At 49.3% G+C, this 22,001-nt stretch overlaps 1 protein-coding gene across 1 annotated transcript in view; it reads right to left on the reverse strand.

Annotated features, from left to right (window-relative positions):
- Positions 1-22,001, reverse strand: part of LOC144783423 (peptidoglycan recognition protein 3-like) — a 173,171-nt gene that overhangs the window by 145,623 nt on the left and 5,547 nt on the right. Inside the window, exons 3-4 of the mRNA XM_078662409.1 lie at positions 17,673-17,874; positions 9,758-9,876 (exon numbers count right to left, since the gene is read on the reverse strand). Of these exons, the coding sequence (XP_078518535.1) occupies positions 9,758-9,876; positions 17,673-17,874 (321 nt within the window). The remainder of the gene's footprint in view (positions 1-9,757; positions 9,877-17,672; positions 17,875-22,001) is intronic.

A 22,001-nucleotide genomic window follows, 5' to 3' on the forward strand; every position in this document is an offset into this window, starting at 1 on the left:
TGGGGTAGGTCAGCTAAAAACAGGGAGAACAATAGGGGGGCAAGTACACATCCCTGCCTTAAACCATTTCCAATTGGGATTCTCTCAGACAAACCTCCCTCCTCATCCAAAATTATCTGCGCCCAATTATCTGTATTCAGTGCTTGGATTAGGACTAGCAAATCGCTCTGTATTTCAAGCCCTACCAATGTTGACCACAACTGCTCCCTGTCCACCAGATCAAAAGCTGCACGGAAGTCCACGAAACAGCAGAATAAATTACCCCTCTGATCGATCGACTTCCGTGCAATGGACCAAAGAGCAAAACAGTGGTCAACTGTTGAGTGACCTTCTTTAAAAACCCCCTGCTCTGGGGGTACTATCTGATTATCGTCCACCCACTCTTTAAGTAACCTTAGAACTACTTTGGAGAAAACCTTTTCACCTATGTCTAGGAGGTTTATTAGGCGATAATTTTTAGGGGAGTTTACATCGCCTTTTTTATGTATTGGTCTAACAATAGCCCCTTTCCAGCTATCTGGGAAAATGCCAGTATTTAAAATCCCTTGGAACATGTTGGAAAAGAACTCCGCCCACCATTCTATGTTTGTTTTTATAATAACAGCTGGTAAATTATCGGGGCCCGCAGCCCGTTGTAAGTTTAACGTAGTTATTATACCTCTAATTTGGTCAGGGGAAAAGAGTTCTTTTATCTCTTCCCTTGTTCCAATCCAGGCGTTGGCTATTGTTTCCTTCCTCCTTGGCCATTTACCGTAAATTTCCTCTAGGTATATCACCCACTTGTCCTCTGGCACGGAGCACTGCAGGGTCCCTTGGACTTTACCCGTACATTCCTGTATTAATTTCCAAAAGCCTTTCAAATTTTTTTCTTCAATTACCTCTAATAGGTTCCCCCAACATTTATCCTTAAAGAGCCTTTTTTTGTCTCTGATAATAGACTTATATTTTATCTTTATTTTCTTTAGTTCTAATACCGCTTCGTCACTATAGTTACCTCTGAGACGTCTCTCCAGTTTCCTAATACCGGCTTTTATTTTCCAGCATTCATCATCAAACCAATGTTTAGTATTATTAGAATGTGATTTGACATTATTTAATGACTTATATTTTCCATGCTTTCATTTTATCCTGAGACATTCCACCAGTTGCCTTATTATTTCCTCGTACCAGGATAAACCCTCTCCTGGTGCTAGTTTATCTAGATTCACCGTCAGCTGGTGGGCGCTCAGTTTCTTTATATATTCCTCAGTAATTCGTGTAGTAAGGCGCTTGGGGTATTCCACCTCTACTGGTAACACTTTTTGTCTATAGGGGGGGCTGTTTAATCAATCAATCAATCAGTGACACTTATAAAGCGCGCTACATACCCGTAGGGTCTCAAGGCGCTGGGGAGGGGGGGGTGCCGCTACTGCTCGAACAGCCAGGTCTTCAGCTTCTTCCTGAAGGAGAGGTGGTCTTGGGTCAGGCGCAGGTCGGACGGGAGGGAGTTCCAGGTCTTGGCGGCCAGGTAGGAGAAGGACCTTCCTCCTGTAGTCGCTCTTCGGATGCGGGGGACGGCGGCGAGGGCGTGGTTGGCTGATCGGAGGTGGCGTTTGGGAGCGTAGAAGTTGACTCGGCTGTTGAGGTAGCTCGGGCCTTGGTCGTGTAGGGCTTTGTGTGCGTGGGTGAGGAGGCGGAAGGTGATTCTCTTGTTGATGGGGAGCCAGTGAAGGTCTCTCAGATGACCGGAGATGTGGCTGGATCGTGGGATGTCGAGGATGAGTCTGGCTGAGGCGTTTTGGATCCGCTGGAGTCTCTTCTGGAGCTTGGCGGTGGTCCCGGCGTAGAGGGCGTTGCCGTAGTCCAGTCGGCTGGTGACGAGGGCCTGGGTGACGGTCTTCCTGGTCTCTGAGGGGATCCACCAAAAGATCTTTCGTAGCATGCGTAGGATGTTGAAGCACGCCGAGGAGACGCTGTTGACTTGCCTGGTCATGGAGAGGGAGGAGTCCAGGATGAAGCCCAGGTTTCGTGCATGGTCTGTCGGTTTGGGTGCGGTGCCCAGGGCGGGAGGCCACCAGGAGTCGTCCCAGGCGGAGGGTGAAGAGCCCAGGATGAGGACCTCCGTCTTGTCCGAGTTCAGTTTCAGGCGGCTGGTCGTCATCCACTCGGCTACCTCTTTCATCCCTTCGTGCAGGTTGGCTCTGGCGGCGGCGGGGTTGTTGGTCAGGGAGAGGATCAGCTGGGTGTCGTCGGCGTAGGAGATGATGCTGAGGTGGTGTTTGCGTACGATGGCCGCGAGGGGGCTCATGTAGACGTTGAAGAGGGTGGGGCTCAGTGATGATCCTTGGGGGACGCCGCAGATGACTTCGGAGGCCTCTGACTTGTACGGTGGTAGGCGGACTCGCTGTGTTCTTCCGTCGAGGAAGGAGATGATCCATTCCAGCGCCTTGTCCTGGATACCGATGTTGCTGAGGCGCCGTGTTAGGGTGCGGTGGCAGACCGTGTCGAATGCCGCGGAGAGGTCTAGGAGGATGAGGGCCGCTGTTTCTCCCTTGTCCATCAGGGCTCGGATGTCATCGGTGGCGGCGATGAGGGCGGTCTCGGTGCTGTGTTTGGCTCGGAAGCCGGACTGTGAGGGGTCGAGGGATCCGTTCGTCTCGAGGAAGGCGGCCATCTGCTTGTTGACGGTCTTCTCGATGACTTTGGCTGGAAACGGTAGAAGCGAGATGGGGCGGTAATTCTTGAGGTCGGTGGGGTCCGCTGTTGGTTTTTTGAGTAGAGCGCTGAGTTCGGCGTGTTTCCAGCTTTCGGGGAAGATGGCGGTGTCGAAGGATGTGTTGATGATGTCTCGCAGGTGGGGTGCGATGACAGCGTCGGCCTTGTTGAAGACGTGGTGAGGGCAGGGGTCGGTTGGTGATCCGGAGTGGATGGAGTTCATCGTGCGGATGGTGTCTTCTGTGCTGATCGGGGTCCAGGCGTGGAGGGTGGTGGTGGGGGGGGGTGGCAGGTCGGTCGTGGTGTGCGTTGGTTGGTTGTTGAAACTGCTGTGTATGTCCGTGATCTTGTTGTGGAAGTATGAGGCGAGGGAGTTGCAGAGGTCTTGTGATGGGGTGATGTCGTTGTTTCCTGCGCTGGGGTTGGAAAGCTCTTTCACGATGTTGAAGAGTTCCTTGCTGTTGTGTGCGTTGTTGTCCAACCGGTCCTTGAATGCTGTTCTCTTGGCGGCGCGGATCAGCTGGTGGTGTTTCCGGGTGGCCAGTTTGTAGGAGGTCCTGTTGTCCGGTGTCGGGTCCCTTTTCCAGACTTTCTCGAGGGCTCGGCAGTTCTTCTTGGAGCTCTTGAGTTCGTCGGTGAACCATGGGGCCTTCTTGCTGGCGGGTCTGCTGGGCGGGGTCCTCAGCGGGGCGAGCTCGTCCGCGCAGATGGTGATCCACTTCGTGAGGTTGTCGGCGGCCTGGCTGGGGTTCGCTGAGCTGGCAGGAGGGTGTTGGCTCAGGGAGGTGGCGAGCTGGTCTGCTGTGATCTTGTTCCAGCTTCTGCGGGCGGTGTGTTGCTGGTGTTGGTGGGTCGTTGTTCTCTTGAAGGTGAAGTGGACGCAGCTGTGGTCCGTCCATTGAAGCTCTGTGGCGTGGCTGAAGTTGATGTCTGTGCTGGATGAGAAGACGGCGTCGAGTGTGTGTCCGGCGAGGTGGGTGGGGGTGGACACCAGTTGCTTGAGTCCCAGGTTGGCGAGGTTGTCGAGCAGGGTGCTGGTGTTGTGGTCGTTGTTGTTCTCCAGGTGGAAGTTCAGGTCCCCCAGGAGGATGTAGTCGGCGGAGGGGAGGGCATGCGGGCTGACGAAGTCGGCGATGTCCTCGCTGAATTGCGTGCGTGGTCCAGGGGGTCGGTAGATCAGGGTTTACCTGGAATTCCACCTGCAATGGATAGTGATCGCTACCCTCCACCCTGAGATTTTCAAACTGCTTAAGTAAATGGAAGTTCCAGGCCCGTATGAAAGCGTAATCTATGGGGCACATTAGTTGCCCTACTTTAAAAGTACGATTCGCGGGCCGGTCCGCTTCCTTTCTTCCATTCGCGCAGACCAGGCCCATGGCCCCCAACAGTTGCCCAGGCTCATCATCTTGAGATGAGATGTCGCAACTGGGGAAATGTGCGGATTCTATTTTGTATACTCCTAACAGATCCCTCATCCAGTAGTCTGTTTTTTTGGGATTTAGTCTATGATTAAAATCCCCCGGATGTATGACGTTATAACGCACACTTTTACAACGCATACCTTTACAACGCAACTTTTACAACGCAGGATCCATTACAACGAATACCATTACAACACATTTTTTTACAGCGCAAATACCTTTACAACGCATACCATTACAACGTAAGTATAGGTAAGTATATAATATTTTAAAAAATGTAAGTTATTACATTTAATATAATTTAATTGTATTTAATTTTAATTTAATTTAATTTAATTATTTTTAAAACCCAAACCTAGCCCTAAACCCTAAAAATACCCCTTTACCCAAAAACCCAAACCTAGCCCTGAACCCTAAAAATACCCCTTTACCCAAAAACCCATACCTAGCCCTGAACCCTAAAAATACCCCTTTACCCAAAAACCCAAACCTAGCCCTGAACCCTAAAAATACCCCTTTACCCAAAAACCCAAACCTAGCCCTGAACCCTAAAAATACCCCTTTACCCAAAAACCCATACCTAGCCCTGAACCCTAAAAATACCCCTTTACCCAAAAACCCAAACCTAGCCCTGAACCCTAAAAATACCTCTTTACCCAAAAACCCAAACCTAGCCCTGAACCCTAAAAATACCCCTTTAACCAAAAACCCATACCTAGCCCTGAACCCTAAAAATACCCCTTTACCCAAAAACCCAAACCTAGCCCTGAACCCTAAAAATACCCCTTTACCCAAAAACCCAAACCTAGCCCTGAACCCTAAAAATACCCCTTTACCCAAAAACCCATACCTAGCCCTGAACCCTAAAAAATACCCCTTTACCCAAAAACCCAAACCTAGCCCTGAACCCTAAAAATACCTCTTTACCCAAAAACCCAAACCTAGCCCTGAACCCTAAAAATACCCCTTTACCCAAAAACCCAAACCTAGCCCTGAACCCTAAAAATACCCCTTTACCCAAAAACCCAAACCTAGCCCTGAACCCTAAAAATACCCCTTTACCCAAAAACCCAAACCTATAACATTTTTACTATAATTATATACTTACCTATACTTACGTTGTAATGGTATGCATTGTAAAGGTATTTGCGTTGTAAAAAAATGCGTTGTAATGGTATTCGTTGTAATGGATCCTGCATTGTAAAAGTTGCGTTGTAAAAGTAGTCCGTTGTAAAAGTTGCGTTGTAACAGTTACATACCAAATCCCCCAGTACCATAAGCACATCTCTTGGATAACAGTCTCATAAATCCTCCAAGTCTGTTTTTAAGCGTTCCAGATCAGCATTATACTCATTTGTTTTCCCTTTCTGTATATATACGTTTATAATACATAGAGTCTCTCCCCCTAGCATATTATTCAGGGTTCGCACTCTACTACCCAATGCCCAGTTACACTACACTTGAGTCCGAGGGGTTCAATGTCTTTTGCAATCCTTGTGGAGACCAACGTCATCTGACCGCCAGATGGTCTACCCACTATATTCTTTTTTGCTGGTTTTACATGGTGAGTGAAGCCTTCGGTTGCAGGGGTTTCGTCGCACAGCCAAGTTTCCTGGAGACATACAATATCGTTTTTCCTCAGGAGATTTTTAAAGTCTTCCTGTAACAATATTCTTTTGTATCCATTTACATTCCAGGACAGGATAGATAGGCTGTGCGACGACCCTACTTCCTAATCAATATTACTCATGTAACCATCTTCCTCACTGTTCATGTATGCCAACTCTCTATATCGATTCCCTGCAAGGACATCCTCAACATCCCACCTCAGGTCTTTTGGTAATATTGTGATTTCAAGTGCGTCTTTCTTTCCTCTACCCAGGCTAATCAGTTTTATTTGTCTTTCACCTAGTGCCGCATGGTTCCTGAGGAATGATTTCCCTATTTTGTCCAACAACACTTCCTCCCTTTTTAGTATTCTAATTCCTTCCCAAAGCATCTCAGTCTCCGCCTTTTCTATTGCATCTTTTATTAGGGCTGAGTGAAGTAGGACCTTAGTTATTTCCTCTCCCTTACTATTTACCGTAAACCCAACTTCTTTTAGATCAGCGGTACTAGCATATCTTGAACTGGGACACTTTGCAAATAAGGAGAGGAGCTGGTAACGATTCAAGGGGTTTAATTTTTTATTTTCCCCCCCCCCCCTTTTCCTGACCTGTTGGCTCTACAAATATCCAAGTGTCTGCAGACAATTCTAGGTGCCTTTGTTGTGAATTTCCATCTGGCATTTCTTCCCTTATATGCCTGCTTACTTCTTCACTACCTCTTATTCTGGCACCCTTTCCATGGGTTAAATTAGAGGGCCCGCACCTGGGGACATATCCATCCCCATGCAGCTGTTGCGCTCTCCTTTACCCCTGGTTGGTTCCTTATGGTAACTTTTTCATTTTTCCCATATTGTTCCTTGTTTTCCGCCTTGGTTGTTCCTCAGGTCTACTGCTACTTGTTCCTATATCTACGTGGTTAAGCTTTTTATTATCTTGCCTTACTACCTTACCCGTTATCTTGTGTGCGGGGGTTACCCCCCTCCCTCCATACTCCTGTTGCTTCGTATGGCAATTAACTGGGGCCTTTTTCCCTTTCCTTCGCCGTGTTGTATTTTGCTTTCTAAACCTCTTTTCCCCATACCTTTTTTATAATCATTGGGCAGTAGGATATATATTCTGTTGGTACATCCTCTGGGATACTACTTGCCCTTCCCACAACTTCCCCCCTGACCAGTTTGTTATCCTCCTCGGCTTCTACTGGCCTCACTAGTGAGGGCATCAAGTTTTTAATCTGTGCCAACTCCCCGATTATATCTTTAAATTGGTCGCCTTGTCTTTTCAGAATGTTATTATTTAGGACTGAAACCTCTAAAATGCCCTGCAAGGTTTTCTGGAGCATTAGCATAACCTCAAGCATGGATAGGCTGGAGGAGCCCGTCACCTCAAGGCTACGTAGAAGCCCTTCTGATACATCAAATCCAACAGCATTTGGATTTTCTTGTCCTTCATGTCCGTTTAAGCTGGATTCCCTCCCAGCAATGTTTCCTTTATTGCTACAGTTTATTCCTTCTTCATTCACCACCTCTACTCCTATGTTTTGGGTGAATATCGACCGAAACATCCTTGGTGAGGAGGACAAGCGAGGTTCCATTGGTATCCCAACAATGTTGAAGTCAGATTGGTTCAAGGCTTCTATGCTTGTAGCTGCCGAGTCCTCGATGGTTTGCGGGGACTCTAATGCACTTAACTCCTTATCTACTGTCTCTTTCCCTTTAAAATGTTTACCAATAAAATCCTTAATGGACTTTGATACCGCCGACCCCCCTTTTGCGCCTGCTGGCTTAGAGGTTGTCGGCGCTAGCTGTGGGGTTAAGCTTGGAGGGGTGGTTGCTCCATTGGCTATTACTCTGCTGCCGGTTGGAGATGCCAAGTCTTTTATTACGTCATCCGGACCTTTCGATAAATCAGTCACTTCCACCGTCACAGATTTAGTTCCTGATTTTTTAGAGATTTTCTGGACCTTACGTGGGTTAGATTTTCCTAAGGCCATTGCCTTTGCTTTTTCTTTTCTTGAAATCTTCTTTCCGGTGTACGAAAATTGCGGTAGGGTTTTTTTTTCTTCACTTTTTTGGCATCCACCTCTGAAAAAATACGCAGCTACCCCCACTCCCTATATACTTCCCCTAATTATTGTATTATTGAAAAGGGGTAAAATTGTCTCTTTCACTTACCTCTGTTTCTATAGGCCCGCACTCTTTCCTCCGCCTCTCCACTCAATTTTCCAGGTTGTGTGCACAGCCACTTATATGATAATTAACTGCTGCAAACTCTGGTGGCTGTACACTCCCCTCCACGAATCCATACATACATAAAGTGCTTTATCCGCCTGTTGTATTGATCCTTCCAGCTGCCGCTTATTGAGGTATTTATACTTGGCTTGTTGTCTGGTTTGATGTCTAGCTGCCACATACCTTTATGGTGCACACGCCCCGCGTTCCATATCTCCAGCGGTGAGGCTCTTTCCCGTGCCTCTCGCGCTTCTCGCGCAGGGGCTTCACCGGCCCTAAACCAGCCACGAGGGTGCGGGCACCACGCCCTCTCAAACCCCCGCAGGCACCGGTCGTCGCTCGTCGCCGCTCCTACACCAGCCGCTCCTGCCCAAGGTCCGTACTTCGAGCTCCGTGATCCGCTCTTCGTAAAGCGGCGGCGGCGGCAATCAACGCAGTCAGAAAATGCAATCCTGGCCGGGGTCTCGTCAGACCGTCAATCCGGAAGTCGGAAGTTGGAGTAGACGCCGGACGTGCTGGGAAGAGGGAGGCTTAGCGAGTGCTCGGGCAGAAACAGAGGTGAGCAGTAAGTTTAATTTATAGTGTGTGTGTGTATATATATAATTTCTATCTATCTCTCTCTCTCTATATATAAACATATATTTACTTATATTATTTTGTTGTATTTTTAAAGTTTACAAGAAATTAGCAATTATTAATATAAATAAAAATGAGTTTTTAAATAATGGGTTTAAATTATATGTATTATTAGTTTAAATGAAGATACACATTTAGATATATATATGATTATTATTTAATATATATTTAGTGTTCAATAATTTTACATATACATATATATATATATATATGTTAAGAAATGATATTTTCATCAAAATTAGTGTATAACGATATTTTATTTTCAATATTTTTATCATTTACATTATAAGTATAGAATAACAATATTTTTGTGTTTGATATTGATTAGACAATATTTCTGTCCCACGATATTTGTGGTCTTGATATTTTGTCAGAGAACCTGTTTCCCTAGAGTCTGCACTTGAGTTTGAAATCCTGCATAGAGTAGGGCTTTGTAGTGTCTTGTAAGTATACGGCTGTAGGAAGCTGCCTCCTATATAGTGCACTAGAACAAAGTGCACTGTGTCGAGACGGCAGCGGATCCCCAAGTGGTACACAGGGGCAAGAGCAGATCATACTAACGCTTTCTTTCGTGGTAGTGTGGACGAGCAGTTAGGCTTATCAGAGCAGGGGCGGATTCTTAATTGGGGCTCTGGGGCTGCGCCCCTTGATATTCCTTCACATTCCTGTACAAATATGAAATAGATCAATTTATTTGAAGAAAACAAATCGATGTATTTAATTCTAGTCTGTCTGTCCCAGGCTGCCTGTCCCGCCTCGCCCTGAATCCAGAGACAGAAACCAGGCAGTATTCAACTGAGAACCAGCTGTTTGCGAATGCAAAAACCCTTGATACATGGGCCCATGGCTCCTTCGGCTGCCTCTGGTGCAGGAGGCAGACCTTCGACAGTGGAGGTACAGGCCAATAGTAATAACTAACAGCGAGGTCCCTCAGTTAGCCTCACACCTCGGATACATCGCACCAGGACACTCCCCAGAGTAACAGAGCGCTTTTTAAATGCCCGTTACGTTACATTACCTGTTCTGACTGGTGGGTGCAGCGCCCTGGTGTATTTCAGGGTGTGCTGGGTCGATACACCCCCGCACAGACACTGTCTGCTTCTACGGGTAGTTTGCTGTAAACCCCCCTTAACTTAACCCTTTGACTAGTGAGTGAGAAGGCGCCACTTACTCATGAAGTTCCCCATGACGCTGATGCCGATGGACCTTGAGCTCATGGAGGGGGCGTGAGCCCCGACTTTGTTCCAGCCGCGTCCTTCGTACACGTTGCCGTCTTCGCCAACCAGGAAGCTGCAAATTGAGAAGAAACATTAAAAACATGAGGACAGAAACAAAATGACTCCTGGCTAGTGATGCTTAAGCAGTACAGTGTGAGGGAGGGTGTGGACAGAACAGGTATATAAAATAAATAGTTTAAGAATCACCTTCTATAAAGGGTGGAAGATTGGTAGCCACAGCAGAGGGGAAGACACTGCTACCAACAGGCATCAAACTGTTGCTTTGAGACACCCCCTTGTGACAGAGTCTCTCGTGAAGCCCACAGCTTCACTAGAAGTCCGACACTGTGCGCCTACATGTTTGAAAAGGTGTCGCGGGCTCAGATCTCAGAGATGGTTGGAGGGAGAAGTATTCCCAACAAGAATGTGGGAGCGGTGCAGAAGCCGCAGTGCATGAGCCGCAGTGCATGAGCTGCAGTGCATGATCCGCTGCACATGAGCTGCAGTGCATGATCCGCTGCACATGAGCTGCAGTGCATGAGCCGCTGCACATGAGCTGCAGTGCATGAGCTGCAGTGCATGAGCCGCTGTACATGAGCCGCTGTGCATGAGCTGCAGTGCATGAGCCGCTGTACATGAGCCACTGTGCAGGAGTCGCAGTGCATGAGCTGCTGCGCATGAGCCGCTGTGCATGAGCTGCAGTGCATGAGCCGCTGTACATGAGCCGCTGTGCATGAGCTGCAGTGCATGAGCCGCTGTACATGAGCCACTGTGCAGGAGTCGCAGTGCATTAGCTGCTGCGTATGAGCTGCAGTGCATGAGCCGCTGCGCATTAGCTGCAGTGCATGAGCCGCTGCGCATGAGCTACAGTGCATGAGCCGCTGCGCATGAGCTGCAATGCATGAGCCGCTGCGCATGAGCCACTGTACATGAGCCGCTGTACATGAGCCACTGTGCAGGAGGTGCAGTGCATGAGCCGCTGCGCACGAGCCGCTGTGCATGAGCTGCGGTGCATGAGCCGCTGTACATGAGCCGCTGTACAGGAGCTGCAGTGCATGAGCCGCTGTACATGAGCCACTATAAATGAGCCACTATGCATGAGCCACTGTGCATGAGCCGCTGTGCATGAGCTGCAGTGCATGAGCCACTGCGCATGAGCTGCAGTGCATGAGCTGCTGTACATGAGCCACTGTGCATGAGTCGCAGTGCATGAGCTGCAGTGCATGAGCCGCTGCGCATGAGCCGCTGCGCATGAGCCGCTGCGCATGAGCTGCAGTGCATGAGCCGCTGCTCATGAGCTGCAGTGCATGAGCCACTGCACATGAGCTGCAGTGCATGAGCCGCTGCTCATGAGCTGCAGTGCATGAGCCAATGCACATGAGCTGCAGTGCATGAGCCGCTGCGCATGAGCTGCAGTGCCTGAGCTGCTGTACATGAGCCACTGTGCACAGGTCGCAGTGCATGAGCTGCAGTGCATGAGCCACTGCGCATGAGCTGCAGTGCATGAGCCGCTGCTCATGAGCCGCTGCGCATGAGCTGCTGCGCATGAGCTGCAGTGCATGAGCCAATGCGCATGAGGTGCAGTGCATGAGCCACTGCACATGAGCTGCAGTGCACCAGCTGCTGCGCATGAGCCGCTGCGCATGAGCTGCAGTGCATGAGCCGCTGCTCATGAGCTGCAGTGCATGAGCCACTGCACATGAGCTGCACTGCATGAGCCGCTGCGCATGAGCTGCAGTGAATGAGCCGCTGTGCATGAGCTGCAGTGCATGAGCCGCTGCGCATGAGCTGCAGTGCATGAGCTGCTGTACATGAGCCACTGTGCACGAGCCACTGCGCATGTGGCACGGTGCATGAGCCGCAGTGCACGATCTGCTGTGCATGAGCTGCAGTGCATGAGCTGCAGCGCATGAGCCGCTGTGCATGAGCTGCAGTGCATGAGCCACTGCGCATGAGCTGCAGTGCATGAGCTGCTGTACATGAGCCACTGTGCACAAGCCGCTGTGCATGAGGCACGGTGCATGAGCCGCTGCGCATGAGCTGCTGGGCACCCTCAGTAGGGAAATAAACGAAAGATCATCTTGCATCTCCGGCTGAGGTTAGTTGTGTGGCGAGGGGCAGCGGGTATGTTAAAGTCCAGTCGGTTTCACATCAGTTCACCAGGGGCTGTGGGATGCAATGGATGTTGGGCCATCCCTGTGACAATTACTCCAGATCTCCCTGGAACCACAGACTCCAGATGTTACTACAGCTGCAGCTCACTGCAGTGTTTCCTTGTAACTCCGCCTCCCAGGGCGCAGTGAGTTTTAACAGCCAGACGCTTCTCTGGGGGTGCTGTGAACCTGAAGTCCAGTTCACATGTATCACACACGAGATATAATGTCCAATCACTTCCTCTTCTTTAAGAAAAATCTATTACATTATTTGTTTTAGAAAAAATATTATGTTTTTCAAGTTAAGTTAATATGCTTAATAAATCTAGGTTTCTGCCATATAAACCATTCTGAGCAAATATTTAATTTTTCTCATCATTTTAGTCAATACTGTCCCAGATTCTTTCCAAGGGATATAACCTTGAATGTTAACTTTAATCGCCAAACTTCAGTGCCTGGTCTAACAAGCCTTTGTCATTATTTCTTCACGAGACAAAGCTTTCCCTCTAGCCCATCAGGCAGAATCTGTCAGTAGGGTTCGTACTGCGCTCTTGACTAGCCGAAGCTCCCTCTAGCCCATCAGGCAGAAGCTGTCAGTAGGGTTCGTACTGCGTTCCTGAATAGCCGAAGATCCCTCTAGTCCATGAGACAGAAGCTGTAAATAGGGTTCATACTGCGCTCTTGAATAGCCGAAGCTCCCTCTAGTCCATGAGACAGAGGCTGTCAGTAGGGTTCGTACTGCGCTCTTGAATAGCCGAAGCTCCCTCTAGTCCATGAGACAGAGGCTGTCAGTAGGGTTCGTACTGCGCTCTTGAATAGCCGAAGCTCCCTCTAGCCCATCAGGCAGAGGCTGTCAGTAGGGTTCGTACTGTGCTCTTGAATAGCCAAAGCTCCCTCTAGTCCATGAGACAGAAGCTGTCAGTAGGGTTCGTACTGCGCTCTTGAATAGCTGAAGCTCCCTCTAGTCCATGAGACAGAAGCTGTCAGTAGGGTTCGTACTGCGCTCTTGAATAGCCGAAGCTCCCTCTAGTCCATGAGACAGAGGCTATCAGTAGGGTTCATACTGCGCTCTTGAATAGCCGAAGCTCCCTCTAGCCCATCAGGCAGAAGCTGTCAGTAGGGTTCGTACTGTATTCTTGAATAGCCGAAGATCCCTCTAGTCCATGAGACAGAAGCTGTCAGTAGGGTTCGTACTGCGTTCTTGAATAGCTGAAGCTCCCTCTAGTCCATGAGACAGAAGCTGTCAGTAGGGTTCGTACTGCGTTCTTGAATAGCTGAAGCTCCCTCTAGTCCATGAGACAGAAGCTGTCAGTAGGGTTCGTACTGCGTTCTTGAATAGCCGAAGATCCCTCTAGTCCATGAGACAGAAGCTGTCAGTAGGGTTCAGACTGCGTTCTTGAATAGCCGAAGCTCCCTCTGGTCCATGAGACAGAGGCTGTCAGTAGGGTTCCTACTGCGCTCTTGACTAGCCGAAGCTCCCTCTAGTCCATGAGACAGAAGCTGTCAGTAGGGTTCGTACTGCGTTCTTGAATAGCCGAAGCTCCCTCTAGCCCATCAGGCAGAGGCTGTCAGTAGGGTTCGTACTGCGCTCTTGACTAGCCGAAGCTCCCTCTAGCCCATCAGGCAGAAGCTGTCAGTAGGGTTCGTACTGCATTCTTGAATAGCCGAAGCTCCCTCTAGCCCATCAGGCAGAGGCTGTCAGTAGGGTTCGTACTGCGCTCTTGAATAGCCGAAGCTCCCTGTAGTCTATCGGGCAGAATCTGTCAGTAGGGTTCAGACTGCGCTCTTGAATAGCTGAACCTCCCTCTAGTCCATGAGACAGAAGCTGTCAGTAGGGTTCGTACTGCGCTCTTGAATAGCCGAAGCTCCCTCTAGTCCATGAGACAGAAGCTGTCAGTAGGGTTCGTACTGCGCTCTTGAATAGCTGAAGCTCCCTCTAGCCCATCAGGCAGAAGCTGTCAGTAGGGTTCGTACTGCGTTCTTGAATAGCTGAAGCTCCCTCTAGTCCATGAGACAGAAGCTGTCAGTAGGGTTCGTACTGCGCTCTTGAATAGCTGAAGCTCCCTCTAGTCCATGAGACAGAAGCTGTCAGTAGGGTTCGTACTGCGTTCTTGAATAGCCGAAGATCCCTCTAGTCCATGAGACAGAAGCTGTCAGTAGGGTTCGTACTGCGCTCTTGAATAGCCAAAGCTCCCTCTAGTACATGAGACAGAGGCTGTCAGTAGGGTTCGTACTGCGCTCTTGAATAGCCGAAGCTCCCTCTAGCCCATCAGGCAGAGGCTGTCAGTAGGGTTCGTACTGCGCTCTTGACTAGCCGAAGCTCCCTCTAGCCCATCAGGCAGAAGCTGTCAGTAGGGTTCGTACTGCATTCTTGAATAGCCGAAGCTCCCTCTAGCCCATCAGGCAGAGGCTGTCAGTAGGGTTCGTACTGCGCTCTTGAATAGCCGAAGCTCCCTGTAGTCTATCGGGCAGAATCTGTCAGTAGGGTTCAGACTGTGCTCTTGAATAGCTGAAGCTCCCTCTAGTCCATGAGACAGAAGCTGTCAGTAGGGTTCGTACTGCGCTCTTGAATAGCCGAAGCTCCCTCTAGCCCATCAGGCAGAAGCTGTCAGTAGGGTTCGTACTGCGTTCTTGAATAGCCGAAGCTCCCTCTAGCCCATCAGGCAGAGGCTGTCAGTAGGGTTCGTACTGCGCTCTTGAATAGCCGAAGCTTCCTCTAGTCCATGAGACAGAGGCTGTCAGTAGGGTTCGTACTGCGCTCTTGAATAGCCGAAGCTCCCTCTAGCCCATCAGGCAGAAGCTGTCAGTAGGGTTCGTACTGTATTCTTGAATAGCCGAAGCTCCCTCTAGTCCACCAGGCAGAAGCTGTCAGTAGGGTTCGTACTGCGCTCTTGAAGAGCCGAAGCTCCCTCTAGCCCATCAGGCAGAAGCTGTCAGTAGGGTTCGTACTGTATTCTTGAATAGCCGAAGCTCCCTCTAGTCCATGAGACAGAGGCTGTCAGTAGGGTTCGTACTGCGCTCTTGAAGAGCCGAAGCTCCCTCTAGTCCATGAGACAGAGGCTGTCAGTAGGGTTCATACTGCGCTCTTGAATAGCCGAAGCTCCTTGTATGGTTGAACAGGCAGAAGCTGTCATTGTGCTGCTTACTCAGTTTTTGTTAGCCGATGAAACATACAGGGCTGTAATTCTGATCTCAACATGCTGGCACCTGCCACCACATGCAGCAATCTCCTCCTCCTTCTCCCTGGGATGAAGTGTGATTGGCCACTATTGTAGGCCTCATCATGGTGTATTATGGGCCCTCCTTGTTCTAGTTTAGGTGTTCGTGCATTTGGCTCTAGGAGAAGATTTGGGTTGCAGGACTCCGGAGTCGTGGATGGCTCCACTTTCCAGACAGGGTACAGATATTAGGCTTGTGGGCCTTCAAGCACAGTTGGCACCACCTGCAGGGGATAAAGGCATGACAGGGGAAGTGGCACATGGAGATTCATGGGTTTTTATGCCCAGGTTGGTACCACCGTGAGAGATCAGCAGCTTTGATGCGTGGCTCGATGCCCTCATGCACTGTCCTATGCTGCCACTGATGCCCACTTACATTGGACAGAGCCTATCAGAGATAGAGGCCATGAGCGACCGACTTGCTTGACAGTGTCTTCTATCTCTCTTCTCACTGAGGGTCGCTTAAGGATGCCAGCATCCTGTGCTGGGCAGCAGGCACTGACATACGGTCTTGGCAGTCTCTGATTATCTAGCTCTTGTGTATTCCTCACCCTAGTCCTTTTTTGTTTTTGTCTCAGCCACAGAATGTACCCATACAGGTTAAAAATATACTTATGTCCCAGGTAATATGGTCACCACACAAACAAAGTGACACTTGCCTGGTGTAGGTGGGGCGACTACAAGAGTGTTTACATTTTTTTTGTTTTGTGTCTACTGGAGGTTCACCCTGACTCATGTTGTTTGTTGTTATTTTGTTGTTTATTTATTGTGATTAAGTGTATTATACAATGTGCAGTAAGAAAGGCCATCTCAAGCCAGTCGCAGCCCTGCAGGTAAGAGTCGTGGGGCTGTGTGGGGGGGAGTTCGATGGGCGATGACGCCCCACCGCTCTTACCTGCACGGGCCGAGGCTGGCTTTAGTGGCCACCGTTGCATTAAGGTTTTGGCCAAGATCGCGTGCGAGCGTTTATTCTTCCATCTTGGACATGTTATCCATCTCCTCTGCCGAGGATTAGGAGGCAGCCCACAAAAGCTTCTTCTCTGTTGGAACTAGGACGAAGAAGACTATGACTCGGAGTGATGAAGATTACCAGTAAGTATCTGAGTCGGTGCAGAGTCTGCACAGAAACACAGTAGAGGTCTGGACAGCGTAGAACTGATGTGGATTCTCTGCTTGCGAGGCAGTCTACCAATTCCTCTCTTCAGGCTGCAGCAGAACAAAGGGGCATATTAGCAAGAACCTCGTTAAAATTATCGCCGTCCTGCCGCTAAAACGGCGATAATGGGCTTGCTAATATGCGTTGTAGAAGTCCGATAGAAGCCCAGGTTAGATGTCCTGCGCATCTAACCTGGGCTTCTATTGGAATTATATAACGTAGATTAGCAAGCCCATTATCGCCGTTTAGCGGCAGTTTCCTGCCGCTAAAATGGCGATAATGTGAACGAGGTTCTTTCTAATATGCCCCAAAGTATTTTTCTCTGTTCTGGGTTATGCTTGCTGCCCCTCCATGGGAGATGCCGAAGGTTCTGCTTCTGGGCTCAGCCTTCCTCTGTACTAGTGAAATTAAATCAAAGGGACTCATAAAGTGTGCGGCTACTCCAAGAGTGTTACAGGTTATGTAACCGCTACTCTTGCCGTAAGGGGATACAATCTAAAATTCTGTAGTGTCTTACACCTATGTCCACACTTGTAATCTGTAGTAGCTTACACCTCTGTCCATACTCCAGAAAAATGTAGTAATGAAGCCGTACACATTGAGGTATTTCAGGTTGGTTTATTGAAGATGAGTAGTTGAGTCCAGAAGTAATAAAGTACACGCCCCACCAGGAGCCCATCTCAACTGTGCCTCTCTTGAGAGACACCAACAACCCACAGAGTATCATAACACTGTAACATTCTAGAGGCATTGCATGTGATGAGTGAGCAGAAGGACAAGTATGGACAGAGGTGTAAGATACTACAAAGGCATTCTTAAAAAGCCAGGTTTTCCGGCTACACTCAAAAGAGCTCGCACCCTTAGTGGCACGGAAGTACAAGAAAGAGCATTCCAGCTGGGGGCCTCTAGCACAACGAAGGAGGTACCTCGCCATTTCTTTCGCCTCGTCTTAGGCACTAGTGCCAGCGGTGCATCAGCAGACCATGAAGTTCTGGGTGGATGATAGTGAGGATGGCTTGTTGCTCGGACTAACGCTAGGACCAACGTGGTGCTTTCTTCCAAAGGGATGGCACCAGACACTCTTCTTTCAGGCATTCATGTTTGGACTTGGAGCTAAGCCTGTTGAGTTTGAGTATTTCCAAAAAAGGGCAGTATTGGCTCTGACTGACCGCACAGGCGTTTTGTATTGTTAATATGTATGCGATAGCACTCAACCTTCTAATGGACCTGCTGCTCCGAAAGCATAAACCACAGTGAAAAACAACACACCAAAGCGCGTGCTGGTCGACCTGACAGGGTTGTCCTGTGCAGCCCACCCATGACACCTTCTATGACGTCTCACCTGTAGCCGATGTCACACCATTTGTTATTGTTGATGTGCAAGTTCTGCACCGCCTTCACCTCTGCCACACACTTGGCTTTGCTGTTGCAAGCAGCTCCGGCCGTGTGATGGATGACAACGTATGGGACCGGGGTCTTCATCGCTGTGAGGCAGTTCACCTTGCGGGCTCCCCATCCTGAGCGCGAGATGATGTTGGGGCACCCTGTTCAAGAGAGAGAGAGCAAAAGGTTGCATTACATATCCTCATACTTAATAGGCAGATTCTACAGTTTTTTGGCACAAAAGACTTTGAACAGGACCATTTTAGCTGCTTCTAAAAACAACAAATTCTTTACTCTGCTTAAAGTCACAGATTGGAAGATACATCTCCCATGAGGTGGTTTGGAAAAATATTCCCATTGACTGTTACTTTGAGTTTTGGAGTCTCCCGGCAAAGAGCTGACTTTGAGTATAGGGAACATTTTATAGAGACTTAACACTTCTTTGCAAAGAAGTTGGATTCTCTCTAACAGAGACTGTATAAAGACTTCACAAAATATCCAAACCAGGAAGCAATGCACTTTGTTTTGTCAGTGAGGTCAAGGAGGTGGATGAGCCGAGTGTGGTCTCAGCGCTTGTACCTGTGGTGAGATGGGTGTGACGATAAGGAGCCGCGAGGGTCGCCGAGAGTAGATCTGGGTAAATCCCCCAGTGTGGCATTACACTGCTCCTCACGACTCAGGACTGACACCATAACCACTCTGCACAAATCAGATGATGAAATAAAGCATTTGACAGTGTGGAGCTGGTGTGGTGGTGGCCAGGCATTTGACACAAAGATTCAAGTGTCCCCTTCAACAACAGAGCATGAATCCCGCAGGTGTCAGCAGAGGGATCCAAGGGTCACCTTAAGTGGTGGAGCACAAATCCCACAGGTTTAGGCAGAGAGGGCCCAAGGGTCGCCTTCAGCGGTGGAGCGTAAATCCCACCGGTTTAGGCGGAGAGGCCCAAGAGTCACTTTCAGCAGTGGAGCGTGAATCCCACAGGTTTAGGACGAGAGGTCCAAGGGTCACTTTCAGCAGTAGAGCATGAATCCCACAGGTTTAGGCGGAAAAGTCCAAGGGTCACCTTCAGCGGTGGAGCGTGAATCCCACAGGTTTAGGACGAGAGATCCAAGGGTTGCTTTCAGTGGTGGAGCGTGAATCCCACAGGTGTAGGCAGAGAGGGCCCAAGGGTCGCCTTCAGCGGTGGAGCGTGAATCCCACAGGTTTAGGCGGAGAGGTCCAAGGGTCGCCTTCAGCGGTGGAGCGTGAATCCCACAGGTTTAGGACGAGAGGTCCAAGGGTCGCCTTCAGTGGTGGAGCGTGAATCCCACAGGTTGAGGCAGAGAGGGCCCAAGGGTCGCCTTCAGCGGTGGAGCGTGAATCCCACAGGTTGAGGCACAGAGGGCCCAAGGGTCGCCTTCAGCAGTGGAGCACAAATCCCTTAGGTTTAAGCAGAGAGATCCAAGGGTCGCCTTCAGCAGTGGAGCGTGAATCCCACAGGTTTAGGTGGAGAGGTCCAAAGGTCGCCTTCAGAGGTAGAGCACGAATCCCACAGGTTTAGGCGGAGAGGTCCAAGAGTCACTTTCAGAGGTGAAGCACAAATCCCACAGGTTTAGGCAGAAAAGTCCAAGGGTCGCCTTCAGCAGTGGAGCGTGAATCCCACAGGTTTAGGACGAGAGGTCCAAGGATCACATTCAGAGGTGAAGCACAAATCCCACAGGTTTAGGCAGAGGGATCAGGTGTTCTAAGATCACTGTTAGTATCCAAAGTTAGAGGGTAATCCTCACCTCCGTGTCTTAATAGAGAGTATACACAACTCTTTCAGACCAGAAGATGCTAGCCCTGTTGTGTTTTATACAACACAGTCCACTTTTCTCATAATTCAAAACAGACTAGGCCTCATTTTGTGTCCTGGAATATTCTGTAAATGTGGAACAACTGTATTACCGCATATGCTGTGGAGCTTCTAGAAGTGAATTGTGAGGGGGCAAACAGATAAAAGTGCTTAGGCCACTTAACAAGGATATATATATATATAGATATATGCTCACCATTAGGTAGTTATAGTTAGAACCATTTAATATTTTGCTAATAACTTTGGTGCCCTCTGATGAATCTTCACGAAAGTGTCAAAACTAGCATGCCATGTCACTTCAGCTGCTGTATAAAAAGTTTCGGGGTGATCCGGCAAGCGGGGGCAGAGAAAAAGGGGGTTCTAAAAAACCCCGAACCGATGATTAGTATTACACTAAACGTGGCAGAAAGCTAGATCTTGGTCCAGAAATAGTGCTTTTTGTAATTTGGTGTAAAACTGTTCAGTAGTTTTGGAGTTTCGAAAGAATAAAGAGTTACGTATATCTAGAGACGCGAATCCACCATGATCCAGAGATACACGTGCCAACAGAATGTTGTGATTCCCTAGCCGCAATCTGATAGAAGTGTTGAGACCACCATTATTTCAATCAAGACACAGTGCTTGGCGGGGGCAGCGGGGAATAAAGTGTAGATAGGATAGCGGGGGTCAGGACAGAGGTATCCTGACCCATGGGGCTGATAAAGGGATCTGTGAGGGACCCTCATGGGCAAGAAATTCTCCACAATGTTTTTTGAGAGCGCACGAGCATCCATGAATCCACAGTGGTGCTCAGTGGGACCACACCTGTGTGACCCAGATCCCAATTAAAAACACCCATCCATATACTCACTCACTTGCTCACTCACACACCTACTCAAACACCCACTCATACATCCATACAGCCACTCACACACCCACTCAGAGACCCAGAACACCACTCATATACCCACTCACACACCCCTACAGCCACTCCCACTCAGAGACCAAGAGAACCACTCACACACCCACTCAGAGACCCAGAACACCACTCATATACCCACTCACACACCCCTACAGCCACTCCCACTCACACAACTGTACAGCCACTCACACACCCACTCACAGACCCACACAGGCACTCACACACCCACTTGCACACCCACACAACAATTACACACCCACTCACACAACTGTACAGCCACTCATACACCCACTCAGAGACTGGAAAAAACACTCAGAGACCCACACAGCCAGTCACACATGCACTCACACACCCACTTACACACCAACACAAACACTTACACACTCATATAGCCACTCTCACATCCACTCAGAGAACCACTCACACACCTACTTACAGACCCACCGAGGCACTCACACAACCAAGTATACACCCATACAGCTGCTCACACACCGAGTGACAGACCTACACAGCCACTCATACACCCACTCACAGACCCACTCAGAGACCCAGAACACCACTCATATACCCCCTCACACACCCCTACTCCCACTCCCACTCAGAGACCAAGAGAACCACTCACACACCCACTCACAGACCCACACAGGCACTCACACACCCACACAACAATTACACACCCACTCACACAACTGTACAGCCACTCATACACCCACTCAGAGACTGGAAAAAACACTCAGAGACCCACACAGCCAGTCACACATGCACTCACACACCCACTTACACACCAACACAAACACTTACACACTCATATAGCCACTCTCACATCCACTCAGAGAACCACTCACACACCCAATTACAGACCCACCGAGGCACTCACACAACCAAGTATACACCCATACAGCTGCTCACACACCCAGTGACAGACCCACACAGCCACTCATACACCCACTCACAGACCCACACAGCCAGTTAAACATGCACTCACACACCCACTCAGAGACCCAGAACACCACTCATATACCCACTCACACACCCCTACAGCCACTCCCACTCAGAGACCAAGAGAACCACTCACACACCCACTCAGAGACCCAGAACACCACTCATATACCCACTCACACACCCCTACAGCCACTCCCACTCAGAGACCAAGAGAACCACTCACACACCTACTTACAGACCCACACAGGCACTCACACACCCAAGTATACACCCATACAGCTGCTCACACACCCAGTGACAGACCTACACAGCCACTCACACACCCACTCACAGACCCACACAGGCACTCACACACCCACACAACAATTACACACCCACTCACACAACTGTACAGCCACTCATACACCCACTCAGAGACTGGAAAAAACACTCAGAGACCCACACAGCCAGTCACACATGCACTCACACACCCACTTACACACCAACACAAACACTTACACACTCATATAGCCACTCTCACATCCACTCAGAGAACCACTCACACACCCAATTACAGACCCACCGAGGCACTCACACAACCAAGTATACACCCATACAGCTGCTCACAC

The sequence above is a fragment of the Lissotriton helveticus genome, chromosome 9, assembly GCF_964261635.1.
Source record: "Lissotriton helveticus chromosome 9, aLisHel1.1, whole genome shotgun sequence".
Taxonomy (NCBI): Eukaryota; Metazoa; Chordata; class Amphibia; order Caudata; family Salamandridae; genus Lissotriton; species Lissotriton helveticus.